Source organism: Dermacentor variabilis, chromosome 2 (assembly GCF_050947875.1).
Source record: "Dermacentor variabilis isolate Ectoservices chromosome 2, ASM5094787v1, whole genome shotgun sequence".
In the NCBI taxonomy this organism is placed as follows: domain Eukaryota; kingdom Metazoa; phylum Arthropoda; class Arachnida; order Ixodida; family Ixodidae; genus Dermacentor; species Dermacentor variabilis.
The window spans coordinates 233,653,794-233,676,943 of NC_134569.1; the positions used below are offsets into that span (position 1 = coordinate 233,653,794).

General features: G+C 48.4%; 1 protein-coding gene across 4 annotated transcripts in view; it reads right to left on the reverse strand.

Moving 5' to 3' along the window:
* Nucleotides 1-15,696: 15,696 nt before the first annotated feature.
* Nucleotides 15,697-23,150, reverse strand: part of LOC142573155 (uncharacterized) — a 731,380-nt gene continuing 723,926 nt past the window's right edge. For all 4 annotated transcript variants that reach the window (XM_075682709.1, XM_075682708.1, XM_075682707.1 and 1 more), the window contains one exon: nucleotides 15,697-22,370. In XM_075682709.1, coding sequence (XP_075538824.1) covers nucleotides 21,875-22,370 — 496 coding nt within the window. In that variant the 3' untranslated portion in view covers nucleotides 15,697-21,874. The remainder of the gene's footprint in view (nucleotides 22,371-23,150) is intronic.

Genomic DNA, 23,150 nt, shown 5'->3' on the forward strand with positions numbered 1-23,150 from the left:
ATCACTGGCCACGGACGATCTATGCGAGACCATCAGGGCAATTGTGCGCGAAGAACTGCGCAAGGTCTTGCCATCGTCGCAGCCTCAAGTGGCCTCGATCGCCGACATCGTGAAAGAAGAGGTGCACCGATCGCTAGGAGTTCCTGAACTGCAACCACAATTATCGCAGCCCCAGCCAGAAGCGATGACATACGCCGCCATCGCACGCCGTCCAGGTCCCCCTCCGCGACCACGCCAGGGCCCTGCAACGACGCAATTCCGTCGTCCACCGCCGCCGCCGCCAGCACACCCACCCGTCGCCCAGCGCACCTACGCGAGGAAGACGGACATTTGGCGCGCCCCCGATCACCGCCCGCTCTGCTACCACTGCACCGAAGCCGGCCATGTGTACCGCCGATGCCCATACCGCGACCTGGGATTGCGAGGCTTCGCCATCAACGCACAGCGCCCGATGGAAGGTGAACGACCTCGTGACATCGCCGACTACCTCGCCGCTACTCAGTGGAGCACTCGACGACCATCGCGTTCGCCATCACCAGGCCGCTACTTGTCGCCGCAGCGCCGACCATACACTGGCCCAGCCCGGGACCGGTCAGCGAGCCCATATCCGGAAAACTAAAAGCAGCAACCGATGGAGGTGCGGTTGCTGTTCGTCGAACTGACGAAGATCCTCCGCCGCCGACGAAGACGACGAAGAAACGATCTTGACGACATAACAACGACACGCCGCCGTCCCGACGAAGTCAGGAAGGCAAGACTACACCGACGAACGACGACTTGACGACGCGACGTTCCAACTTCAGTTCAACACAACGCAGCCGTGATCCGACGCCACGACCTGACCGCAGCGCCAGACAAAGAACCACCGACCTCGACGTGCTTCTGGACGGTCACGCAGTCACTGCCTTAGTCGACACAGGGGCCGATTACTCCGTAATGAGTGGACACATCGCCGCCCAGTTGAAGAAGGTTAAGACTGCATGGGAGGGCCCCCAAATTCGGACCGCTGGAGGACACCTCATTACGCCGACTGGAATCTGCACGGCAAGAATTACCATTGATGACCGGACTTACCCTGCCACCTTCGTTATCCTCCAACAGTGTTCACGAGACGTCATTCTCGGCATGGACTTCCTGAATGAACATGGCGCAGTCATCGACCTGAAGTCGAAATCGATAACGCTGTCACAAGATCAAGCGATACCGCCGGAGAGCTGTCGTAGTCACCACGCCTTGAGTGTGCTCGAAGATCAAGTGAGCCTCCCGCCGCGTTGCAGCATTATTATTTCCGTCGGCACTGAAACACCCGCTGACGTAGAAGGCGTCATCGAGGGCGACCAACATCTACTGCTCGACCATGAAATTTGCGTCGCAAGAGGGATCGCTCGACTCCACGGAGGGCAAGTGGAAGTTATGCTAACCAACTTCAGCCAAGAGTTCAAGCACATCAACAAGGGCACGACAATCGCATACATCGAGGAAATTGTGGAAACCAGCAATGCATTTGTCCTCTCGGATTCAGCCGCATCTACCCAGATGAGCATTATCCCCGAACCAGACTTCGACGTGAATCCAAGTCTTCCTATGAGTAAGCAGCAACAGATCAGAAGTCTTCTCAGACGATACAAACACTGCTTTTTGACGTCACCGAGCATTCGACAAACACCAGTTGCAAAGCATCGCATAATAACCGAAGAGAGCGCTCGACCACTCCGCCAGAGCCCTTACCGAGTTTCGACGCGAGAACGTGAAGCTATTACGCAACAAGTCTATGAAATTCTGCGCGACGACATCATCCAGCCGTCGAAAAGCCCGTGGGCCTCTCCTGTAGTCCTGGTAAAGAAAAAGGACGGAACCCTACGCTTCTGCGTCGATTATCGTCGACTGAACAAGATCACGAAGAAGGATGTGTACCCCCTTCCACGGATAGACGACGCATTGGATCGGCTCTGCAACGCTAAATACTTCTCGTCGATGGACCTCAAGTCTGGCTACTGGCAAATAGAAGTAGACGAGAGAGATCGCGAAAAGGCTGCCTTCATCACGCCAGACGGCCTCTACGAGTTCAAGGTCATGCCATTCGGACTATGCTCGGCGCCTGCAACGTTTCAGCGCGTTATGGACACGGTGTTAGCCGGACTGAAGTGGCAGACGTGCCTTGTTTACCTGGATGACGTCGTCGACTTCGCCGGAAATTTCGACGATCAGCTAAGGCGGCTTGAGACAGTGCTAGAGGCCATCATGTCATCAGGACTTACACTCAAGCCGGAAAAGTGCCGGTTCGCTTACGATGAACTTGTGCTTTTAGTCCACGTCATCAGCAAATGTGGTGTCCGCCCTGACCCGCGAAAGACAGCTGTTATCGCAAAGTTCCCGCAGCCATCCGACAAGAAGGCAGTGCGCAGATTCCTTGGCATGTGTGCCTACTATAGGCGCTTTGTCAAGGACTTTTCACGCATCGCGGAGGCGCTAACACATCTAACCAAATGTGATGTCGCGTTCAAGTGGGAAACGCCTCAGGCCAAGGCATTTCAAGAACTCAAACGACGCATGCAGTCGCCGCCGGTACTTGCACACTTCGACGAGGACGCCGATACCGAAATCCAAACTGACGCCAGTAGCCTAGGCCTCGGTGCCGTCCTAGTCCAGAGGAAAGAAGGACTTGAAAGGGTGATATCGTATGCTAGCCGGTCGCTGTCAAAAGCGGAAAGCAACTATTCTACGACTGAAAAGGAATGCCTCGCCATCATTTGGGCTACAGCTAAATTCCGCCCTCACCTCTATGGCAGGCCATTCAAAGTCGTCAGTGACCATCACGCACTGTGTTGGCTAGCAAACGTAAAGGACCCTTCAGGACGGCTGGGGCGGTGGAGCCTCAGACTACAAGAATATGACGTCACGGTAATATACAAGTCCGGAAGAAAACACTCCGACGCCGACTGCTTATCGCGCGCCCCGATCGATCCCCCGCCGCAAGCCGACGAGGACGACGACACCTTCCTTGGGATAATAAGCGCGGAAGACTTCACTAAACAGCAACGAGCCGACCCGGAGCTAAAAGGCCTCGTCGAGTATTTGGAAGGGAACACCGGCGTTGCCCCTAGGGCATTTAAGCGCGGGTTGTCTTCGTTCACGCTACAAAACAACCTGCTCGTGAAGAAGAACTTCTCACCAGTCCGCGCCAGCTACCTTCTTGTTGTACCGTCAGCGCTGCGTCCAGAAATACAGCACGCCCTACACGACGATCCAACCGCTGGGCACCTCGGATTCTCCCGGGCGCTGTCGAGAATACAGGAAAGGTATTACTGGCCGCGTCTGACCTCCGACGTCGCCCGTTACGTCAAGACATTCCGAGACTGTCAACGACGCAAGACACCACCGACAAGGCCAGCAGGATTACTACAGCCGATCGAACCTCCTCGCCGACCATTCCAGCAGATTGGGATGGATTTGTTAGGGCCGTTTCCGATATCAACATCCGGGAATAAGTGGATCATCGTGGCGACAGACTATCTCACCCGTTTTGCTGAAACTAAAGCTGTACCAAAAGGCAGCGCAGCCGAAGTGGCGAAATTTTTCGTGGAGAACATCCTGCTGCGACATGGTGCCCCAGAAGTCCTCATCACCGACAGAGGAACGGCTTTTACAGCAGAGCTCACCCAAGCCATTCTGCAGTACAGCCAGACAAGCCACAGGAGGACAACTGCCTGCCATCCGCAGACGAATGGTCTCACGGAGCGCCTGAACAAGACCCTCGCCGACATGCTAGCAATGTACGTCGACGTCGAACACAAGACGTGGGACGCGGTCCTGCCGTACGTAACCTTTGCGTACAACACGGCGGTGCAAGAAACAACACAGATCACGCCGTTTATGCTGGTTTACGGCAGGAACCCGACGACGACGCTTGACGCCATGCTGCCGCACGTAACTGACGAAGAGAATGTTGACGTCGCTAGCTATCTCCAGCGCGCCGAAGAAGCCCGACAGCTCGCCCGCCTGCGAATCAACAGCCAGCAGAGGACCGACAGCCGACACTACAACCTCCGACGACGCTTCGTCGAACACCAACCTGGCGACCGTGTTTGGGTCTGGACCCCGATACGCCGACGAGGACTCAGTGAGAAACTACTCCGACGCTATTTCGGGCCCTACAAGGTCATCCGACGTATTAGTGCTCTTGACTATGAGGTCGTGCCAGACGGCATTTCGCATTCACAGCGGCGCCGCGCACGATCTGAAGCGGTCCACGTGGTGCGCCTTAAACCCTTTTACGGACGCTGACAAACTTCGCCATTTTTGTTCTTTTCTTTGCTACGAGTGCTTTTGTTTATTACCTTCGTTTGTTTGCAGCATCGGATCGATGCTTTTTAAGAGGGGGGTATTGCCACGTGTACTTATCTTTATAGGGCGACCACGTTTCGCCGCTTAACACATGTAATCGCACAGCGAGGGACGTGCCTGCATGTATCCGACCTTTCTGGAAAGTTATCGATGCTTCTACCCGGCTGTCTGTTGTCGCCGAACCTTGTGTTATCTGATTCCATCGCGTAGCGCGAATGGTGTAGAACATTATTGAAGGCACGCGGGTCCGAACGATTAGTCTGGAACATTCGACGACTGCTCTATAAAAGCCGACGCTCTTGACCCGCTGATCAGACTTTCGACGATCGCCGACCGTGTTCGCCGCTATCGCTGTGCTATTAGTGTAGCCTGTTTTGTGGGCACAGGTTCGCCCAATAAAAGCTAGTTTTGTATTCCACCGTACTGCTTCTTTCTTCACCATCACTACCACGTGACAATAGTACGACAAAGACGACGACGGCGCAGGCGCGCCAAGATGTCACAGGTGGCCCAGGAAGTTCGTTCACGTGACTCCAGTCTCACAAGCGCGCCTGGACGTGCGCGTTCGCTGACGCCAGCGGATCGTCAACGCAGCCTCTCCAGAGGGCGCCCTCGGTCTCGCTCCAGAGACCGCTCACACTCCAGAGGGCTTTCCCGCTCCAAGGGGCGTTCCCAATCCCGGGCGCGCATCCAGGACCTGAACCCTCATGGGCGGACCGAGTAAAGTCCAAGACTGACAAGGCGCCAAAAAAAGGTAACGCAGATAACATTGCCAGAGCATAGGGAAGACTCCCGAGTAACACAGCTCTTGCAAGAAAACGCTAACCTCAAGGCAGAAATTCAAAAGATGAAGGCCGATTTCGAGGCCTTTCGGCAAGCAAACTTACAACAAAGGCAAGAGTTCTCTTCGGCAAACGGAGAAGCGCAGGCGCGTACTGCTAAACGCAGGGCCACGTCCTCGCAGGAGGCAGCCGAAGAAACTGCCACGGCAGAGGCAGCGATGCAACTCTCGCTGGTCTGTTTACAAAAATCCGTGAATGAATTGATCAAGGGCAATCAAATGCTGCTCTTTAGAGTGCAAGTTCTAGAAAAAGTGCAAACTAAGCGCGCTGAACCAGTGAGTACGGAAGTCGCTCCAGCGGCAGCTAGAGAAGCTACAGGTAGCGTCCTAGAGGCCCTCTGAAGCCTTAACAATGGCGGGCCACATTAAAGAATTTGTCATATGGCAGTGGAACTGCGCCAGTTTTCAGAGGCGAAAGGCACCACTGCAGCAATTTATCGCGACACAGTCGAACAAACCGCATGTTATCTTACTACAGGAAACTAGAACTGAAATTAGGTCATTTCCAGGTTACCGAGCTATGTCGGCAACCGGAGAGGGCGAACTCGGCCTGGCGGTCCTAGTTGCAAGGAAGTGTTCCTTTCAAGAGCAGAAATTGCAGTTGGGCAACACGAGGGCGGCGGTAATATTTATCGAAATCATTCACGGCAGCTGGCTTAAAAACAGCGTTTTCATTTTAAACATTTACAGTTCCCGGAGAGACCGTCACCAGGCATTCTTGTCGATTATAGCTAAGGCGGCGGCGAAAGCAAGGGATGCTCCACTTGTGGTAGCTGGAGACTTTAACGCAACGCATCAAGCGTGGGGTTATATGAGACACTCCCCTAAAGGAATAAATCTCCTTCAAGTGGTTAGAAACTGCTCATTAGAGCTAGTTACGGACCCAGTTTCCCACGCGCATCGGTAATTCAGTCTCGCGGGACACCACGCCGGATCTGGCCTTCGTTAAGAATGCCACCTCTGTTAGTTGGCACAATAAGCAAGAAAACCTGGGAAGTTACCATTTTATTGTGGATATTTCTCTGGAAGTTGCTGCAGCCCCCCTTAGGGCTTTCACCGTAGTAGACTGGGACACCTTCCCTAAACGCCGGGGGCAGGACTTGGAGGAGTACGCGTCCTTCAAAGATCTCTTAAGGAGAATGAAAGAGGACGTCAAGGCTGTTACTAAAACAGTCGAAACTGACTTAGAAGTAAACAGGATGGATGCTCACTTGGCGCACCTGGTAGAGGCCAAAAACTCCTTACTCGCCAGATGGCAAACGCAGAGGCTCAATAGGAAGCTGCGTAAGAAAGTAGCGATGTTAAATAGTGAAATCGAAGCGTATTGCCAAGAGTTGAGCAAGCAGCAATGGAACGAGGTTTTCTCGGCAGTTGACGGACAGATGCGTACGGGAGGCAAATGGAACCTCCTGAAGCAACTGTTAGATGACTCATAATCCAAAAGCAATGAGGGCCTAGCTATTGATAGAATAATTCATGATCTTAAAGGAAAGGGGCTAACAGATGTAGACATACTTCAGAGCCTAGCAGACAGGTATCTCCCCGTAGGCCCCACGGGGAACGAGGACTACCCAGAGTATACAGGCGAACCCATGGAGGAGCTTGGTGCCCCGGTGACTAAAGCGGAAGTCAGAAAGGTGCTACTTGAGCTAAACGGCCTCTCAGCACCCGGGCCGGATGGCATTTCCAACAGACTCCTGCATAACCTCGGTGAGAAATCAATCGAGAAGCTTACGGAACAGATAAAAGGCACGTGGGAAACTGGCTGGGTCCAAGAGGACTGGAAAACGGCCTCTGTTGTGCTTATCCCGTAATCAGGTAAAACACTCACACCTGAGAATCTTAGACCAATCTCGCTCACGTCCTGCGTGGGCAAGGTGGCTGAGCATGTCTTCCATGAGAGAGTAACGAGATACATAGAGGAACAAGAACTGTTCCCGTATAACATGGTAGGCTTCAGGCCCTCTCTATCCGCGCAAGATATCATGCTTCTCATCAAAAGGCAGATAATCGACGTGAACGCCAGGGATGTCAGAGGCATTTTAGCGTTAGATCTCGCCAAAGCCTTTGACACCATCACACACAGATTCATTCTGGAATTCATCTCGCACCTAAACTGAGGGAAACGCTTTCACGCTTACGTCAGCTCTTTCTTAAGGTACCGTAAAGCCACTATTAAAATCGGTCAACTAAGATCCGACGAGTTCAAGTTAGGGGCTAAAGGCACTCCGCAGGGTGCAGTGATATCACCCCTTCTTTTCAATATAGCGATGAAAGGCCTCTCGGAAAAACTGGCTAGGGTCGAGGGTGCGAATCATGCGCTCTATGCGGACGAAATCACCGTTTGGAGCGGTGGGGGCCCGAGGGGGCCGTGGAGCGTGCCTTTCAGGAGGCCTTGGATATTACGGAAGAGTACTTAAAAGGGACGGGCCTTTGTCTATCACCTTCAAAGTCAGAACTACTGCTTTATAGACCGGATCGCAGGGGCAAGAGGCACTCTACCCCTCTCGAACAGATTCCTATTAACTTATACGCTGAATCTGGTCAGATGATCCCTAGAGTCGAATCGGTCAGGATTCTAGGTCTGATCCTAAATGCAAAGGTAAGCAACAATCAAACTGTTGTCCGCGTCAAGGCAAAAACGGAAAACATGCTCCGATTAATCACAAGAGTCTCGAACCGCAGAGGCGGCCTCAGTGAGAGCAATCTCCTTAGGCTGTATCATACGTTCCTCATGAGTCACATAAACTACGTAGCATCGGCGCTCAACTGGTCCCGCTCGGAGGAGGCCAAAATTGATGCGCTGGTGAGAAAAAGCATTAAACACATACTGGGAATTCCCACTAGCACCAGCACGGAGAAGCTCCTACAATTAGGGGTTCACAATACCCTGACGGAGGTAATCGAGGCTCAAAGAACGGCACAAACCGTCCGCCTCTCGTCTTCGAAGGCAGGCAGAAGCATATTAATGTCCACAGGTTTAGCCCCCTTGGCGGTCGACGAGACTGCCATCATGCTCTCTCACACCGTTAGGGCAACCTTTCAAGTTAGCCCTTTCCCTCGGAATGCACACACCCAATATAATACAGCTAGACGCAAGGCACGAGCCCGCCCTCTCATTGACTTTACGCACAAAAGCCTGCAATTAACTACCTATGTAGATGCTGCCCAGTATGGGCGCACGGATTCATTTGTAGCTGTTGTAGCTGATCCTCACGGGAAAATCCTCAATGCAGCTTAGTTAAGACACACCGCGGTAGCCGCGGCTGAACAGGCTGCCATCGCGCTAGCTATGAATGACCCCTCGCGGCCTTACATCTTCACTGACTCGAGATCAGCCATACGAGCCTTTCTATCTGGCCTAATCTCGAAAGAGGCGGTGGCTATAATCAAGCAAAGACCGCCTGATGCTGTTCACACTATCGCATGGTTCCCGGCGCACATGGGAACCAATGTACATTCCAGCAAACCCGACCCGAATGAGCTAGTTCATGACCAGGCGCGAGGTCTAACTTTCCGCAATGGTCCTGATACGCTAAGCAGTCGGGATTGGGAGCATAACTCTGATCCTCTACTCTCTTTTAATGAAACAGTTAAACACTATCAGCTTGGGCGCAGGCACTTCCCACTGCCACACCCACAGCTAACTAGACCTCAATCTTTCACATTGAGAATGTTACAAACGGGATCTTTCCCTTCGAGAGGAAAGTTTAGCCGCTTTGCTCCGGACATCGACCCACACTGCCCCGAGTGCAATGAAGAGTATTGCTCGTTAGCACACATGCTCTGGCAATGCTCTGCGTTACAAAACGCATCTTTTAATAAACAAGAGGACTGGGAAGAGGCCCTTAAAAGCGGCGATCCCCAGGACCAACTAAGGGCTGTCCAAAGGGCCCGCGAACGGGCGGAGGACCATGGTCTTCCGGCCCCAACGTGGGAGCGGCCCGCAACTACGACTTAGTAGTTCCTTAGGACCTTAATAAAGTTTGTTGACTGACTGACTGACTGCTATTACTTCCCGAATTGAAATATGTATGTAGCCAAAGCAACATGAATTCGAAGCAGGCAAAGATGGCTCGAAGCTACTTTGCATCCCAAAAATAACTTCTGTTCCAACCGTACAAAAGTGATGGTGATGGATTCTTCACTTCAGCTACGCCTTCCCGACAGTCGGTGCGACAGAACCATGTTCTACAAGAAATTACATCGCCGCTGTCGCTTCTTCTACTGCATGCTCCAATCTCACAACCCATGCCATCGCTGGAAGACAGCCGCCCGGTGAGCCCTCGCTGACGATGGTTTTTATAATTTAGAGGCATTCCCTTTGAGACTGGGAAGGGATTAGAGCGCGCAATGGGTCACTAGGCTGCCTGCGCTAACCAGGCAACATATGGATTTTTATATGCCTAACATTCTGTTCATATCTCCTTAAAACCAGTATATCCACCTTCTATAGTTAGTTGCCTGCGTCTGTAACCTGGCCGGCCCTATAAATCTCTTCCCTCTTTTATTGTTCCGCCCATATTCTAAGCGTATCTTGCTTATCATAACTGCTGGCCATTTAATCCTTCTAACCGCTTCACATGCGAATGCTTCTGGAGGGTGGACGTTTTCTACGGATCTCACTGGCTGAATACTTTTGTATTCCATGTGGATCGCAGAGTTTTCTCTCGCTTTTAGCTGCACCACGCACATGCCTATTCCTGTTGCGATTAGTTGCTGCGGTATTTCTTTTTGTCCTTGGGCAACCAGCCTGGGCCTGAAATAGCAGAGCACAGACCGGTGTCTTATAGTAAAGATTGCCATCCATAATTTTTTCTCGTCTTTCTTGTAAGTCCCCATGACCTCCTTTGTTTCTATCCTTTGCATCCAATCTATTGTCGCTGTTCCTGTCATTTTTTATGACTGGTGGTAGTCTGTGTACATTTTCAATTACTTTGTAAATGAATGTTATTCACTTGACTTATTCCCTCCATTCTGTGTCCACGCTACGCAGGCTAACCACCCATATATTTTCACCTATGTTCCTGAGTATTTGCTCAAATTTGCTTCAAGAGTGACTTCAAACGAAGCCTCAGCGAGGTCTTACCGCAATGCCTCATTTGTGGTTTTATTAGATGCCGACACCAGCGCTACCTGCGCAACTGTCATTTCCGACCTCGGTCCAGCACTGTCTGCTACACTTTGGCAACAGCAACAGTCCTGTGTGGCCACGCACTGAACCGTACATCTGATCCGTCCAGGCACTGAAACTGTTTCCCTATGACTGATCCTGCTCTCAAAGTGTGGTGTGATTCCTGTCAGACCTACACGAACACACCTGGACCCACCTAACACCGGGTGCGACAGGATCTGTTGGTGCTGTGCAATATTTCAAATCACTGCATCCGCTTCATCTACTGCGGGCAGAATTCTCATTGCTGTGACGATCCGTCTCCTCGCTGGAAGGCAGCACCCCAGCGCTCTACCATTCGTCCGCGCGAGCGTCACCTGCTCGAGCAGGCCCCACACAGTGGCGAGTTTGTTGTCCTTTCGAGTGATGGCACCGCAATTGTAAACTACGCTTCATAGGAACCACAATTTTTGTTTTAAAACTGTGCTCTACTGCGTATGCCGGCCTCACAAATTTTCGTTCGCGGAAAATTTATACAAGAGTGTACTAAAAATAACCAACAATTTGCTTTTGTATCTTTGCGATTGCAAGCTGAAACAATCCGTGTCCATAGTCTAGCCAATTGTGCCTGCGTTCTTGCCTGGTGGGGCTTCACGCCCGCTTTGTTCATCATCGTTTGAATCAGAAGTGCGGCATGCGATGTTTGCTCCAGGTTTCCGTGCTTTCTGAAAACGCATGCGAACCAAAAATTTTGAGCGCATTGTAGAAGCGGCTCAAATACCCAGAACATATTCAGGGAAGATAATTAAGGCGTTGCTCGTTTTAAGCTTCAGTTTCACATCGCCCAGGCTGCAGTGTACCGTATGTATTCTTCAGTATCACCACCGATGTAGCACTTTAAATAATTTGTGCTTACCTTTAACATGCTGTTTCAATACGCTAATGCCGTTTTGAACGAGTGTTTATTGGCAAAAAATGTATGGACTTAAAGTGCAAGGAAGAGTAGAAATTGTTCTCAATAGAGCAATCACAAGGCAAGATCGCAAGTGATCCCAGAACAACACAGCAGTCGACATGCAGAAAGCACTGATGTCAGATGGAATGCGCGCAGATACCTGGTAAGTGTTATATTGCATTGTAGTAATTCACTTGTGGCTGCTGCCAAATGCAGCCTGTATTTCCCGTGGCTGCTACGTGTCATCAGTCATAAATTCCACACTACATCATGCCTTGCTTTTGCAGAGTTATTTGTGCTCCAAATGCTGCACGAAACCAAACCACACTTATTTCCTGTTTCGTACGCTTAGAGTCTTGTGAATAAATGTATAAACAGTCATACCAAGGACAAGTAACCTCATATTGTTCCTCTATAAAAACAAATAATGTAAATTATTATTTGAAAACTTATCTTCGCCGATACCTCTGGCATTTACAATAATTAGGCTGCCTGCTTAATACATTTCTTTACCCCATATGTTGCTTACAAAAGATGTAAGTTTTATTTATTCCAGAGCAATTCTCGCATAGCTGAAACTTCCTAAGCGCGTTAACCACAGAAACGATATACACAAATGTGATACAAGAATATGTGCTGATTAAACAAAAAACTAGCGTATTAAATGTCCCATCTTGATAAAGTGCTCGTCCCAAAGAAAGATTAAAATTGGATATGCATGAAAGTGCTTCATCACACAACACGCACCAGTGCATCCGGAAACTGAAACCGGAAGTAAAGCCGAAAGGTGGCCCGGATTCCACCACGACTTTCGTGAATGCAACATTACCACTGCTGCGTATGCATGCACTGTTCACGCTGACACCAGTGGCCAGATGAGGACAAGAGTATTGTTCTGTGCCCTTTAAGCTCCATGGGAGCTTCTACTTGTCAGCTAAGTGTTCTGAGGTTCAACTGTCAAGGTCAATCTGTGTCGAGCAGTACTGTCTACACTTTGGCTTTTGTGGCAGGCAGCCCTAGGTGGTCGCGCACTGAAACGTATATCGGAACCTTCCAGCTTATTCAGGGGTGGACTCTTATAACGATTCGGAAGGCGAATAGTTCAGTTTGCACCATGCCATTGGTCAGAAGTGTGCATACTTCACCGGTTGTCAGAGCCTGTGGGGTGGCAGAGTGAATTATGAGCACGTCACGCATCTGCCAACCATTTCCAAAACGAACCCTAAGTTGGCTAGGAGCGGCACCGGCAAAGAGGTAGTTCGTTTGGGTTCAGTTGCTGCGGCTTGGCTGTTGGCTTGCGACCATGGTCGCATGCGCCGGCCGGGCTACTCCGGAGGCGTCTTTGCAACTGCTAGCAGCTACAGCGGCGCGTGGCTTTTCCAGAGGCGCCCGAGGTATGCGCGCAGCTGGAGTAAGAGCGGGTGCGAGAGATAAAATTTGGGGGCTTTTGTTCCAATGCAGAGAAAGGCAGGGAGGTTAACCAGAGGCAGTTTCGGTTGGCTACCCTACGCAGGGGGAAGGGTTAAGAGGGTAAAAAGAGAAACACAGTGGAAGGAAGAGATAGAAAGAAAGAGAGACAAGCACGAACAAAGCGCGTACACTACAGAGCGATATGGGGCGGCATTCTTAGAGTCTGTCTTGAGGCCACGTAGACCGCAGGAACCTTAATAAGACGAGTGAGGACTTCAACGCGGATGTTCTTTCGGATCATTGGCCTAAAGCTTTTAGTTCTGATAGTGGACGATTGTCCAACTGGCCCAGTACTCTGCACATCACTTGTCTCTGAGCACTGTATCGTGGGCAGACACAGATAATATCTGTGAGCATCTCGTCGATGTTGCATGTGTCGCACGAGGGGCTGTCGGCCATTCCAATGAATAAAGCATATGAGTTTGTAAAGGCAACGTCTAGCCACAGATGGTAGATCATGGTCTGTTCACGTCGTGGTAACCCAGGCGGGAGGTGCATGCGTATGTCCGGAGACAGCGAACGCAACCGACACATGGTGAAAACATTTGAGTCCCACAGGGGCAAAGTATAATCCCGGGACATCAATCGCAGCCCAGCCGCAGCGTCTGTTCGCGAAAGCGCAATGAAGACTCGTTGACCACTTTCATGTGCAAAACGGGCGGCTTCATCAGCGTGGTCGTTCCCGCTGACGTTACAATGTCCTGGAAGCCACTGAAAGATTATGTGTCCCTTCTCATGGCTTTGATGATATATGTGCCGAATTTCTGAGGCCAGTTGTTCATTGGGTACATTGGGCATGCTGATATTGCGGAGCGGGATAGAGTTTACGCTCTGACGCTGGCTGCCGGCGCGGTGAAGCAGGTGAAACATAGTTAAAGGATGGCCCCATTTGGCGATCGCTGTGTCTAAGGGTACGTCGGACGTACGCCACTGCCAGAAGCGAAAGGTATGTCGGACAGACTTTCTCGCACCTCTGGCTCTAGTGATGACTAAGTCATACTAGAATAAACCTTCCTTGTGCCTTACGGCTCTCTACCTTAAAAATATCACTGATTTTCTCGGGGATACAGTAGGGGCCGTATTAGAGGCCGGGCCTGCTCTGCTGGAGCAGTATCTGCGCTCATGGCAGGCTTTTTGTACGCTGTTGTCCGCGACTTTTCAGGAACATTTTTGATTCGGCCTCTTTTAGGGACATAAACGCACAGCGCCTTAGCAACCGCGGTTGAACACGATTGGCTGAAACGCCTGAGGCGACGCCTTGACGTCACGCCGTGAGGTTTACTGGCTTTGCGTCTCGCCCGCATTAGGTAAGATTAGGTGAGGTTAGAAGGGTGTTAGAGTGGTACGGCGTTTTCTCACATTGCTTACGACGTGAGGATAATTGCCTTGGAGTCTCGCCTTCGTTAGGTTAGCGTAAAAGGCGTTAGGGGTGAGCGGCGTACTCTCATGTGGCTGCAAGGGTGGCGAGCGGCTCCGGCGGCATTTCAGCCAGTCACTTTCAACCATGGTTGCTGAGGCGCTGCGTCTTCTTGATCTTTGACATATGCAGCCGGGCCTCTAATACGGTCCCTACTGCTCCTTCGGGAAAATCAGTGACGTTAGTTTGAAGGTAGCTTGCCGCAGAGCGCGAGAAAGGTATAATCCGGCATGACTGATTCAGCACAATTGCCGCAGGCGCGTGAGGATCTGTCTGACCAAGCCATCACCAAATGGGACGACAGCGCCCACTGCATCACCTGTTTCACCACAGCAGCAGCGAGCGTCCGAAAGTAAACAAACTCGACGCCACTCTGGAATGCCGGCAGGCCTAGCGACAGACGAATACAACACGAGTAAAGAAGCTTCTCCTGCATACTGCCTAGGCACTCAGATATTCAAGGAAGAAAATCTCCCACACTTCCTCCCTCTAAGCCGCTATATCTCGCCCATGCGCACAAACGTCTGGTGCCTCCGGAAATGCCACGCCCTGCTCGTACTTACTAGAACTTGTAAACTCGCACTGCGTAGATACGCGGGCGCCGAGCGAGCGTGCGTTGGTTGCATGGGAGACTGTCACTTACCCCTCTTGTTTGCTTGGCGTTGCTCTTTTGTTGTTGACGATGGCAGGAAGTGCGATATGCGTTCGAATAGATGGCGGAAAATTATTTGCACGGTCACTGTCGCCTTTCCAAGCAGACCTTCTACAGGCTACGCTACGAGCTGGAGGAGACTCGGGTACAAGCGTAACAGTGGGCATTAAACACAGAGGAAGGAATTGGGCGCTGTGGTTCATCGCCACCGGCTTGCAGCTTTCAGAGTTGTGTTGCAAGAGAAACATTAATTGGAACGGCCTAGATATCTGTTACCAATACTGTCGACGAAGATGTTCTCGCAATTACCGCGTTGTATTGCAAGTAACATAGCGCAGTAAGGACCAGGGACAAGTCTCGGGCCGGTAGAAGGGCTGAGTAAGCTTTTCTGCGAGTACCGCTGTCAAATACAATACCAAGGAGAACTTTGCATGGCGTGATCGAGTTCCCCATGCTATCGCCCCCATCCACAGCTTGCACATCTCCCTTCAACAGCCACAAGTGTCCCATGCACATCGCCGATACCGCAATGTTGCTGTGCCGGCGAATCGCACCAGATCCTGGAGCCGCAAAAGGATTACTCAGAAAATCGATCAGCGTGGTAATGCACGGGTCAAGTAGTTGCGCTGTTGCCAAGCCCATGGTACGGAGTAGTAAAATAGTATCTAAATTCGTGTTCTTTCTACCTACAATCTCCCAATATTTTGTGCCAGAAACACTGTCACCAACGAGGTCATTCGTAGTAGCCCAATGAGCAGTACGTCAGCATCAACTCTTGCTTGTCAGTGCACGTAAAAGTCGTTATTTAGTTGACTGCAATTAGCCATATGCTAGAAAAGTCATGCGCGTAAATTAAATTGGCTTAGTTTTCACAGAGACAGTAGAAGCACAGGACACAGGAAAATACGCAAACAACACTTTTATTTGAAGAATATTCGCAGTTGTAAGTGGATGAATATGTAAGGCAACACTCCATGGTCGGTACAAATGTCTGTTCACGTGAAAACAACGCGCATAAGAAAACCACTTCACAGGTTGAATTACGTCCGCACAGACGAGTAAGATGGGAGTAAAATGCCATTGCCAGCGACTACCGTTTAAGATGTCGTCCTACCTGCACCAGTACACTTCAAGATATAACAAGCACTAAAACGCTCTCGAACAGATATACTTGGAAGCCATGCGTAAAACTCCCACCAAAAACCAGGCGTCTTCCCTTTTGCATTCGTTTTCTATACCTTTCTGCGCCGGAACAGGCGCAGCTTTACTTTTCTCGTGCATTTATTTTATATGCATTCTTGTCACGCTCAAAAAAAGTCGTAAAATTTGGAGCCACCTAGTCTTTCTTTGCTTAGTGCAGAAATAAAGGAAACCTATGAACAACGTCGCATTGAGAAATTATCAAATATGCCAATTATAAGTTATTTATGACGATATGTTTAAGTCGTGAGATATAATCGTCGTCTAGTACCATTACAGTACTGAATACTGGTAACGTTTGAGGACTTCGCCGGTAGGCCCGCCAATTTTAATCGCTTACAAGAGGAGCAATTACTACAAATATATTTACATCTATGAATTAAGCAGCAAAAATTTGTGGGTTTTAGGTTTATACTACACGAATTTGTCGTACGAGAGGCATAGTTAGGTTGCTTGGACTTGATATGGACTAGAAAATATTGATTTTCATGTTATCAGGAGCTCTTCTTGAAAGATCCGTTCAAGTTCGTATGCACTGAAACATTTATTGACTAGAAGTTTCGTATTTTAGATATTTCTGCCCATGCTTCTAAAGGGGTACTCCAACGGGAATAATAAAGGTGCACTGTAAAGTTATGAGACCTTTTAGCAATGAAAAACCTGTTCAAGTTGGTTGTGGCTCCTCGCAACGTTCGTCGTTACGCTCTAAGTGGTAAGTAGAACGCGAACAATTTTATTGATAACAAGTTCACAAACCTTTACGTCAACTACTGGGTTGGTATCTCTATTCAACGTTTTTTTTTCAGTATCAACGCTACCGCTTGCTACGTTCTCGATGGGCGATATTGTGACCATGCCTACGCACACGAAATGTCGGCAAGTGCTGAAAACACCTGTTTCGTAAAAATACCTGTTGTGCCACTTTTTTTAGATTTTCATCTTTGTTAGAGTTCAGCAGCTTGCTAAGTGTGCCTTCATTGCGTGTAATCTAATGCAGCATGGTCGACTGTTTGAAGCCTGAAGTTTGATGTTTATTCATAGAGCAGCATACATTCATAGACAACCCGCCCACCCTGTGTGCCAGGTTTTAATAGGGCAGACATATAAACTTGCTTAAATTGAAGGATGTACAAGAATAACAGCAATTGAACTACAACATTACCTTTGGGAATGCCCTAATCCCTTCAAGCGTTATTGTATTTATGACAAGTGATTGCATAGCTTTGATTTAACAATGACATACAAACGCTTCCTGCCAGTTGTAGATTCATGAAGTATTGATGAGAAAGAGCAATACTCTGCTTGTGGACCTTGTTCACCATGCCATTATGCCATGCCACGTCAATGTGAGAAATAATCCTAGCGCTATATACACTAACCAGCAGTAAGCTATTTTCAACTTTTGCGTCGTCAGTTCACAAAAACATAACAATGAATGCCTCAAGTTCTAATTATGTCCACGTACCTAATATAACCCTATAATCATTTGCTCTAATCCTCAGAATAAAGACCGTAGACGAAATGGCTGCCCTGCTGGGAAATTAGACAAAGGGCTTTGCCTTTCAAAGTGTTTTTAATGAAATATACACGAATACATTTTTTTACCTAAAGCTCTACGCTACTGTAAGTATGCGCAGGAAAACTGTTTTGCGTGGAGATCACCACTTTTTAGAATTTTTTTTAGAAATCAGTACCACCAGCATAATTGCGGTCTCGCAGCTGCCGTTGGCAGCAGGGCTTCGAAATAATGCAGCTTTGTTATACGCAGTTCACGCGATAGTACCATCCCCCTCTCAACTGGCTTGCTCAGTATGCGTCTCTGAAATAATTCCTTTTACCAGTTTTTTATGCCACAGACTAGCTGCTACTCAGATTTAAAACTCTTTCGGTGTTGTGTAGGAAACAAAATTCATGGGTAAATAAGCTGCGCTTTCGAAAGTTTATTATTTTCTAGGTATTTAACCATGTGATCAAGGTTATACTGGTATATCCATTTTATGTGAACCGCCGACAGCCTCAGAGATCCATGCTGTATGATGTTTGTAGTCGGTCCGCAAGTATTTCGCCTTCGCAGGTAACGACGATTGGATGCATGCATTTATGCTGTATGCATATGTACACACGTCGTTATTCATCTATGTATTTAGTGTACTGAACTGAGATTACCTAAAGTAGCTGACACTACCTCAAATATTGCTTGATAAAATAAATTATCTTAAATTATCGTGCTCTGACTAGACAAGTGGTAGCTGTTCTCTCTGCTATAGTTTCAAGTTTTGCAGCGCAAGCAAATATTTCATCCACTTTTAGCGGTGTCACGCCGGCCCTGTCTATCCACGCTTCACATAGGAAGAACCTTGAAATAAATGTGTATAGTTTTGAAAAAAATTTATGTGGTCTTTTCACAAAATCATTCATAATATGCTGAAGCTTAAGGCGCACCACTCTGCTTACTTGGAATGCATTGTGCTGAGTTTAATGGGGAAGTCATTGCTTCCTTTATCAGTCAAGGCAACATTTAATACCTTTAGAAAATCCTGTCATGTGGCATTACTCTTTCAATAAGATAGACACGTCATTCCTTGGCCTATCCGCCAATATAACCAGGTCTACACGCCAGCACCTTCTCAAGGATTGGTCCTCCCGTGGCATTTTCAAAGGACAGCATTTCTTTGTTCTTCTCTCACCACGAACTACAATGAGTACTTGTGTATAACGTGACATTGAGTAATCCCAACAAGGAATAGGAGCGTTATCACAAAGCCTTTGGCTCTGCTGTGGTGGACCGGACCTGCCACTCTAAAGTACGAGGGTTGTATTCCGAAGCGATGGAAATCTTAATGGGAAGGCACGAGCAATGTTCGGGCGCCGGTCCATGGTTATGGCTAAACAATCGCCCTCAGACAACTCTAGCACAAACAGGGTCATGAATGTAGGTGAAACACTCTTATACAGCTACACTTTCTTACCACGAGCCAAGCGTCAGTGCCTCAACGAATATGAAGGTGAGCTTCACGGCAAAACAGTTACGGAAAACGGCTCTCACAAAACACGTAATGCACAGGTCATTGGGTTAAAACAGTACGTATTGTCTCCTTGGACAGTGCAAATTTTCGATGACATTAACTGATTACACAAAATTAAAGCGAGATCTGGCAAAACTGGGTCGTAATAAAGCAGTAAATACTAATGTTATACAAGCTAGCAATTCACATGTAAGAACCCACAAATGATGCTCTGCATTAGACTATTTGCATGCATAAGAGACATCGCATGAGTAACAAGTGTGCTTAAGAAACACATATTTATACAAAAGCTTCGTATAGCGTGTTTCGCGAACAGCAAAGAAGCAAAGCTTAAAAGAAACCTTAATGATAGAACACTGGAAAGGCGATATAATAACAAGCGCAGACAGAACACTGGACAAAACGCCAAGATCTCCATGACACTACGGAAGAAACAGCATAATCAAAATACTGACCCGAGCAACCACACTAATGCATATTATTTGCTGCACAGTACAAACCATACCGAGAGGATGCAAACATCACAAAAACCATGGTGGCTTTCAACTGCGACGTGTAATTCACCTGTACCGTGGCGCTTAGGCAGCTGCATATTGCAACTACCCAGATTTAGATCATTAAAACTATGGTTATTATTCGCAGCAAAAGGACCACTAGCCCCGCACAAGACCTATAGTATTAAATCTTGCGAAAAGAAACTATTACTGCTTGCTTCATGAAAGCCTTACATTATCAACTCCCTAAGCACGCGCTATTACTTAGTATCGCAACGACCAACTAACTGGTCAAGATCATTATTCTGTCATCTGCGTTTGAATTTGCTTACTTTCCGGTGGCAAAGGTGCCAACCATCGTGTTTACCTACTTCATATCGATTTCAAGGATAGATCTTAGCACAGCTTTGCTAGTAAATCAGGGCTTGTATGTAATGTGCTCCTGATCAAATATAGCGCAGCTGTTCTATATCGACAGCCTATTTTGGAAGGCACTGTGACTACTTAGGGCTTACTGAATTTCGCTTTCCCAATGAAGAGATGGCTAACATAACTTCAATTATTTCGAAATGAAAAACGAAAGGTATTACCGTGTCATCAGAACCTATCAGTTGCACAAAAAACGATGCTGAAATCTTATTCGTACTATGTGTTTTATTAAACGAAATATTTCCATCAAATAGTGTGTCCCCGGCATAAGCAGGACAATATAGCTAAACACCGTTGTGAGAAACGTTACTAAACTGCATCGAGAAAATAAACAAAATCCGATAATTAAAACTATTGCATATGACGCATTCGAATATTGTTGTGCTTTCTGAAAGTAAGTTCGGAGCTGCCACCTCCCAATACCTATGAGTTAATGCTAGTAATCGCTTTAAATACGGTCAAGTCTGCGATTAACGTTGCACTTTATTTGTAAGTGTGTGATGTATGATATATGCGACGAAAATTTCGTTTGCGTGGATAACTTTCACTAAAGAAGAAGGTGGAAATTCACATACAGAGCACATAATTAACCAAAGTTTTTATCCAAAAAGAATGTTCTTCACGCTAGAAATTTTAGCGCCAGCTTCTCGTAGACTGTAAATAGGAACACTCATCGATCAGTAGACATAGGCGTTTGCATTAAATACCTTCATCAGTATAATTGCAGTTCTACTTTATGACTTCAGTTCTGCGTTATCTCGCCCTGCTTACCTACGATATCGCGTGCGACGGGTGATGCTTGTACGACAGTGCAATTTATTTACTCGTGCCTTTTGTGTAGGAAATAGGGCACCGTCTCGCACACGCTTTGCGTCTTCTTAAACAACCTACGTTTTGCAACAAATTCAGTTAATCGTACTGCAGCATTAGCAGTAAAACACAAAAATTAACATGCGACTGACCTTAGGTGGATCACCTTATAGTTTCATCAGAGTAGTCACGTACATACTTGAAGCCAGGCGCATTGATTCTGTAACCTTCAATTTTCAATTTTACGCAGATAAGGACAGTTCTTTCAACCTTATTGCACGCCAACAACATTACTCGCAACACCACAGGTAAAACGAAAGGAAATTTGCCCAGACTACAACGTTCTTCTTTGAGGGTTGAGCGGCTTTTGCAGTGGTTAATTTGACATTTTAACTTTTCGTACAGCGGAATGAGTGGAGTATCGATTGTTCCTTTTATTGCTCATGTCTTCCACGGAAGCGTCATTTGACGGTCGCGTGCGAATGGCTATACCATCCCACAGTGATGCCATCTTATTTTTTCCCGTATCCTTAAGTCGTACTTAAAGTTCAGCAGCCGGAAATTGTAACCCAAGCTACTTGTGAGTGCACTGCCAGCTACACAGATGTTTCCAAACACTGAAATGCCGTTTTGCTTATTAAAGCAAAACTGCGCTTCTTCCGTATGAAAGAAGAAGTTCTGTTTATATCTCTAAATTTTAGGCTGGCACCTTTTTGCATTCTGATCTGTTCCTTTAACAGACTGACGAGACAAGCGTATCACTGGTACGAACACAGCATTACCTGTAAAATTAGCCGCTTGGCTGGCACCTCAACTACACTCGAAGTCTTGCCTAGCCGATTAAAATTATTATGATTGTATTCAACATTTTGTATATGATTTGACGCCCGCCCCAGGGTTATTGTTTCTGAATGAGTTTTTGCCATTGCACATGAAGTGCAGTGGTGGTCGCACATCAATTTCTTTGCGTTGCGAGTCGGCGCCCTCATCCTGAGAGGAATGCTCAAAGCAGCGTCTCCAGCATCGCGGTGCCGGACGCCAGAGCAACTCCAATACGTGACGACCCGGAACGCGGCAGCACCACCAAACAGGCGGCGGTCGAGTCGCCGCCGCCTCGCCGCGGCTACCTAGCGTCCACTCCGCAGTCGGTGGCCTCCAGGTCGTCCTCGTCGTCCGCGTCGTCGTCGTAGTCGTTCACCACGTCCTGGATGAAGCTGGGCTCGGCGAAAAAGCTGACCGAGCCAGAGCGCGGTGAACACGAGCGAGGAGACGTTGAGCGCGAACCGGAGCGGGGGGAGCCCGACCGAGGGCTGGGAATGCCGGGCACTTGCAAGATGGCGGCCGTGGCGCCAAAAGTGACGCGGCTGCTGCGACGGGAACTGCCCCCGGCGAGGGACTTTCGCTTGCTAGACGCCAATTCTTTGGCGAAATCCAGCTCGTCCTCGTAGTTCTCTCCCGATGAAGATGACGAAGACGAGGCTGCGGGTCCCGCCGTTCGCGGGTCTTCCTCGATGTTGTTGGGAGGCCGGGAGCTTGTGTCGCCGGACGAAGAGTCACGCGAGAAGAAGGAAGGCCTCTCGCCCCCACGGCCCGGGATCTCCAGGCGTGCCGCCCGCATCCTGCAGTAAGGCATTGGCTATTCGTTTAATCGACACCAGAACAAATTTTGATTATAGTCAACAGAGAAACCAGTAGAAGGCACCAAACAGCGATTTCGCTAAAACGTCTTCCCAAGAGCGCACTAGTGACAGAACAAAATATTATTCTGCGGTGGCTTGGTGTCTGCCATCCCTTGATTTAACTGGAATGCAATTGTGTAAATGTTAAGCTATTCACTAGATCTCTCGCTCCTTTTTGAGAAATGTTGGCGTTGACTATAAGAGAATCTTGCTGTCAGTGATGTCAATTTTACAATTGTTTCATAAGTTACCTACCGATGTATGCAAGGAACTTTGGCGCCACCCTACTAAGTTCGAGGTCGCTGGTTTGATCCCGGCTGCGCAGGGTCCATTTCGATGGGGGTGAAATGGAAGAAAACACCCGTGTACTTTGAATAAAGTGCACGTTAGAAACCCAGGAAGCAAAAATTATTCCGCAGTGCCCCACTACTTCGTCACTCATAATCTTATAGCACGCGAAAATTGTCACGTGAGACCCTAAAATTAATTTTTGTTTCACCACTGAAACATACGGAGCGATAGTGTTAAAATATGCATAAAAACATTTTAAATTTGCTTCACTGCCATCGTTCCTCTGACGTTGGCTCGAATTATGGCGGCTTCCTTGTACATAAGATAGTGTTGGAACTATTGCCTGCTCGAACGCGAGTCTGTTGCACTTAATATTCTGAAAGCATCTGAACCACCTTCAACGGTGTTATTTGCAACGAACTTGAGAAA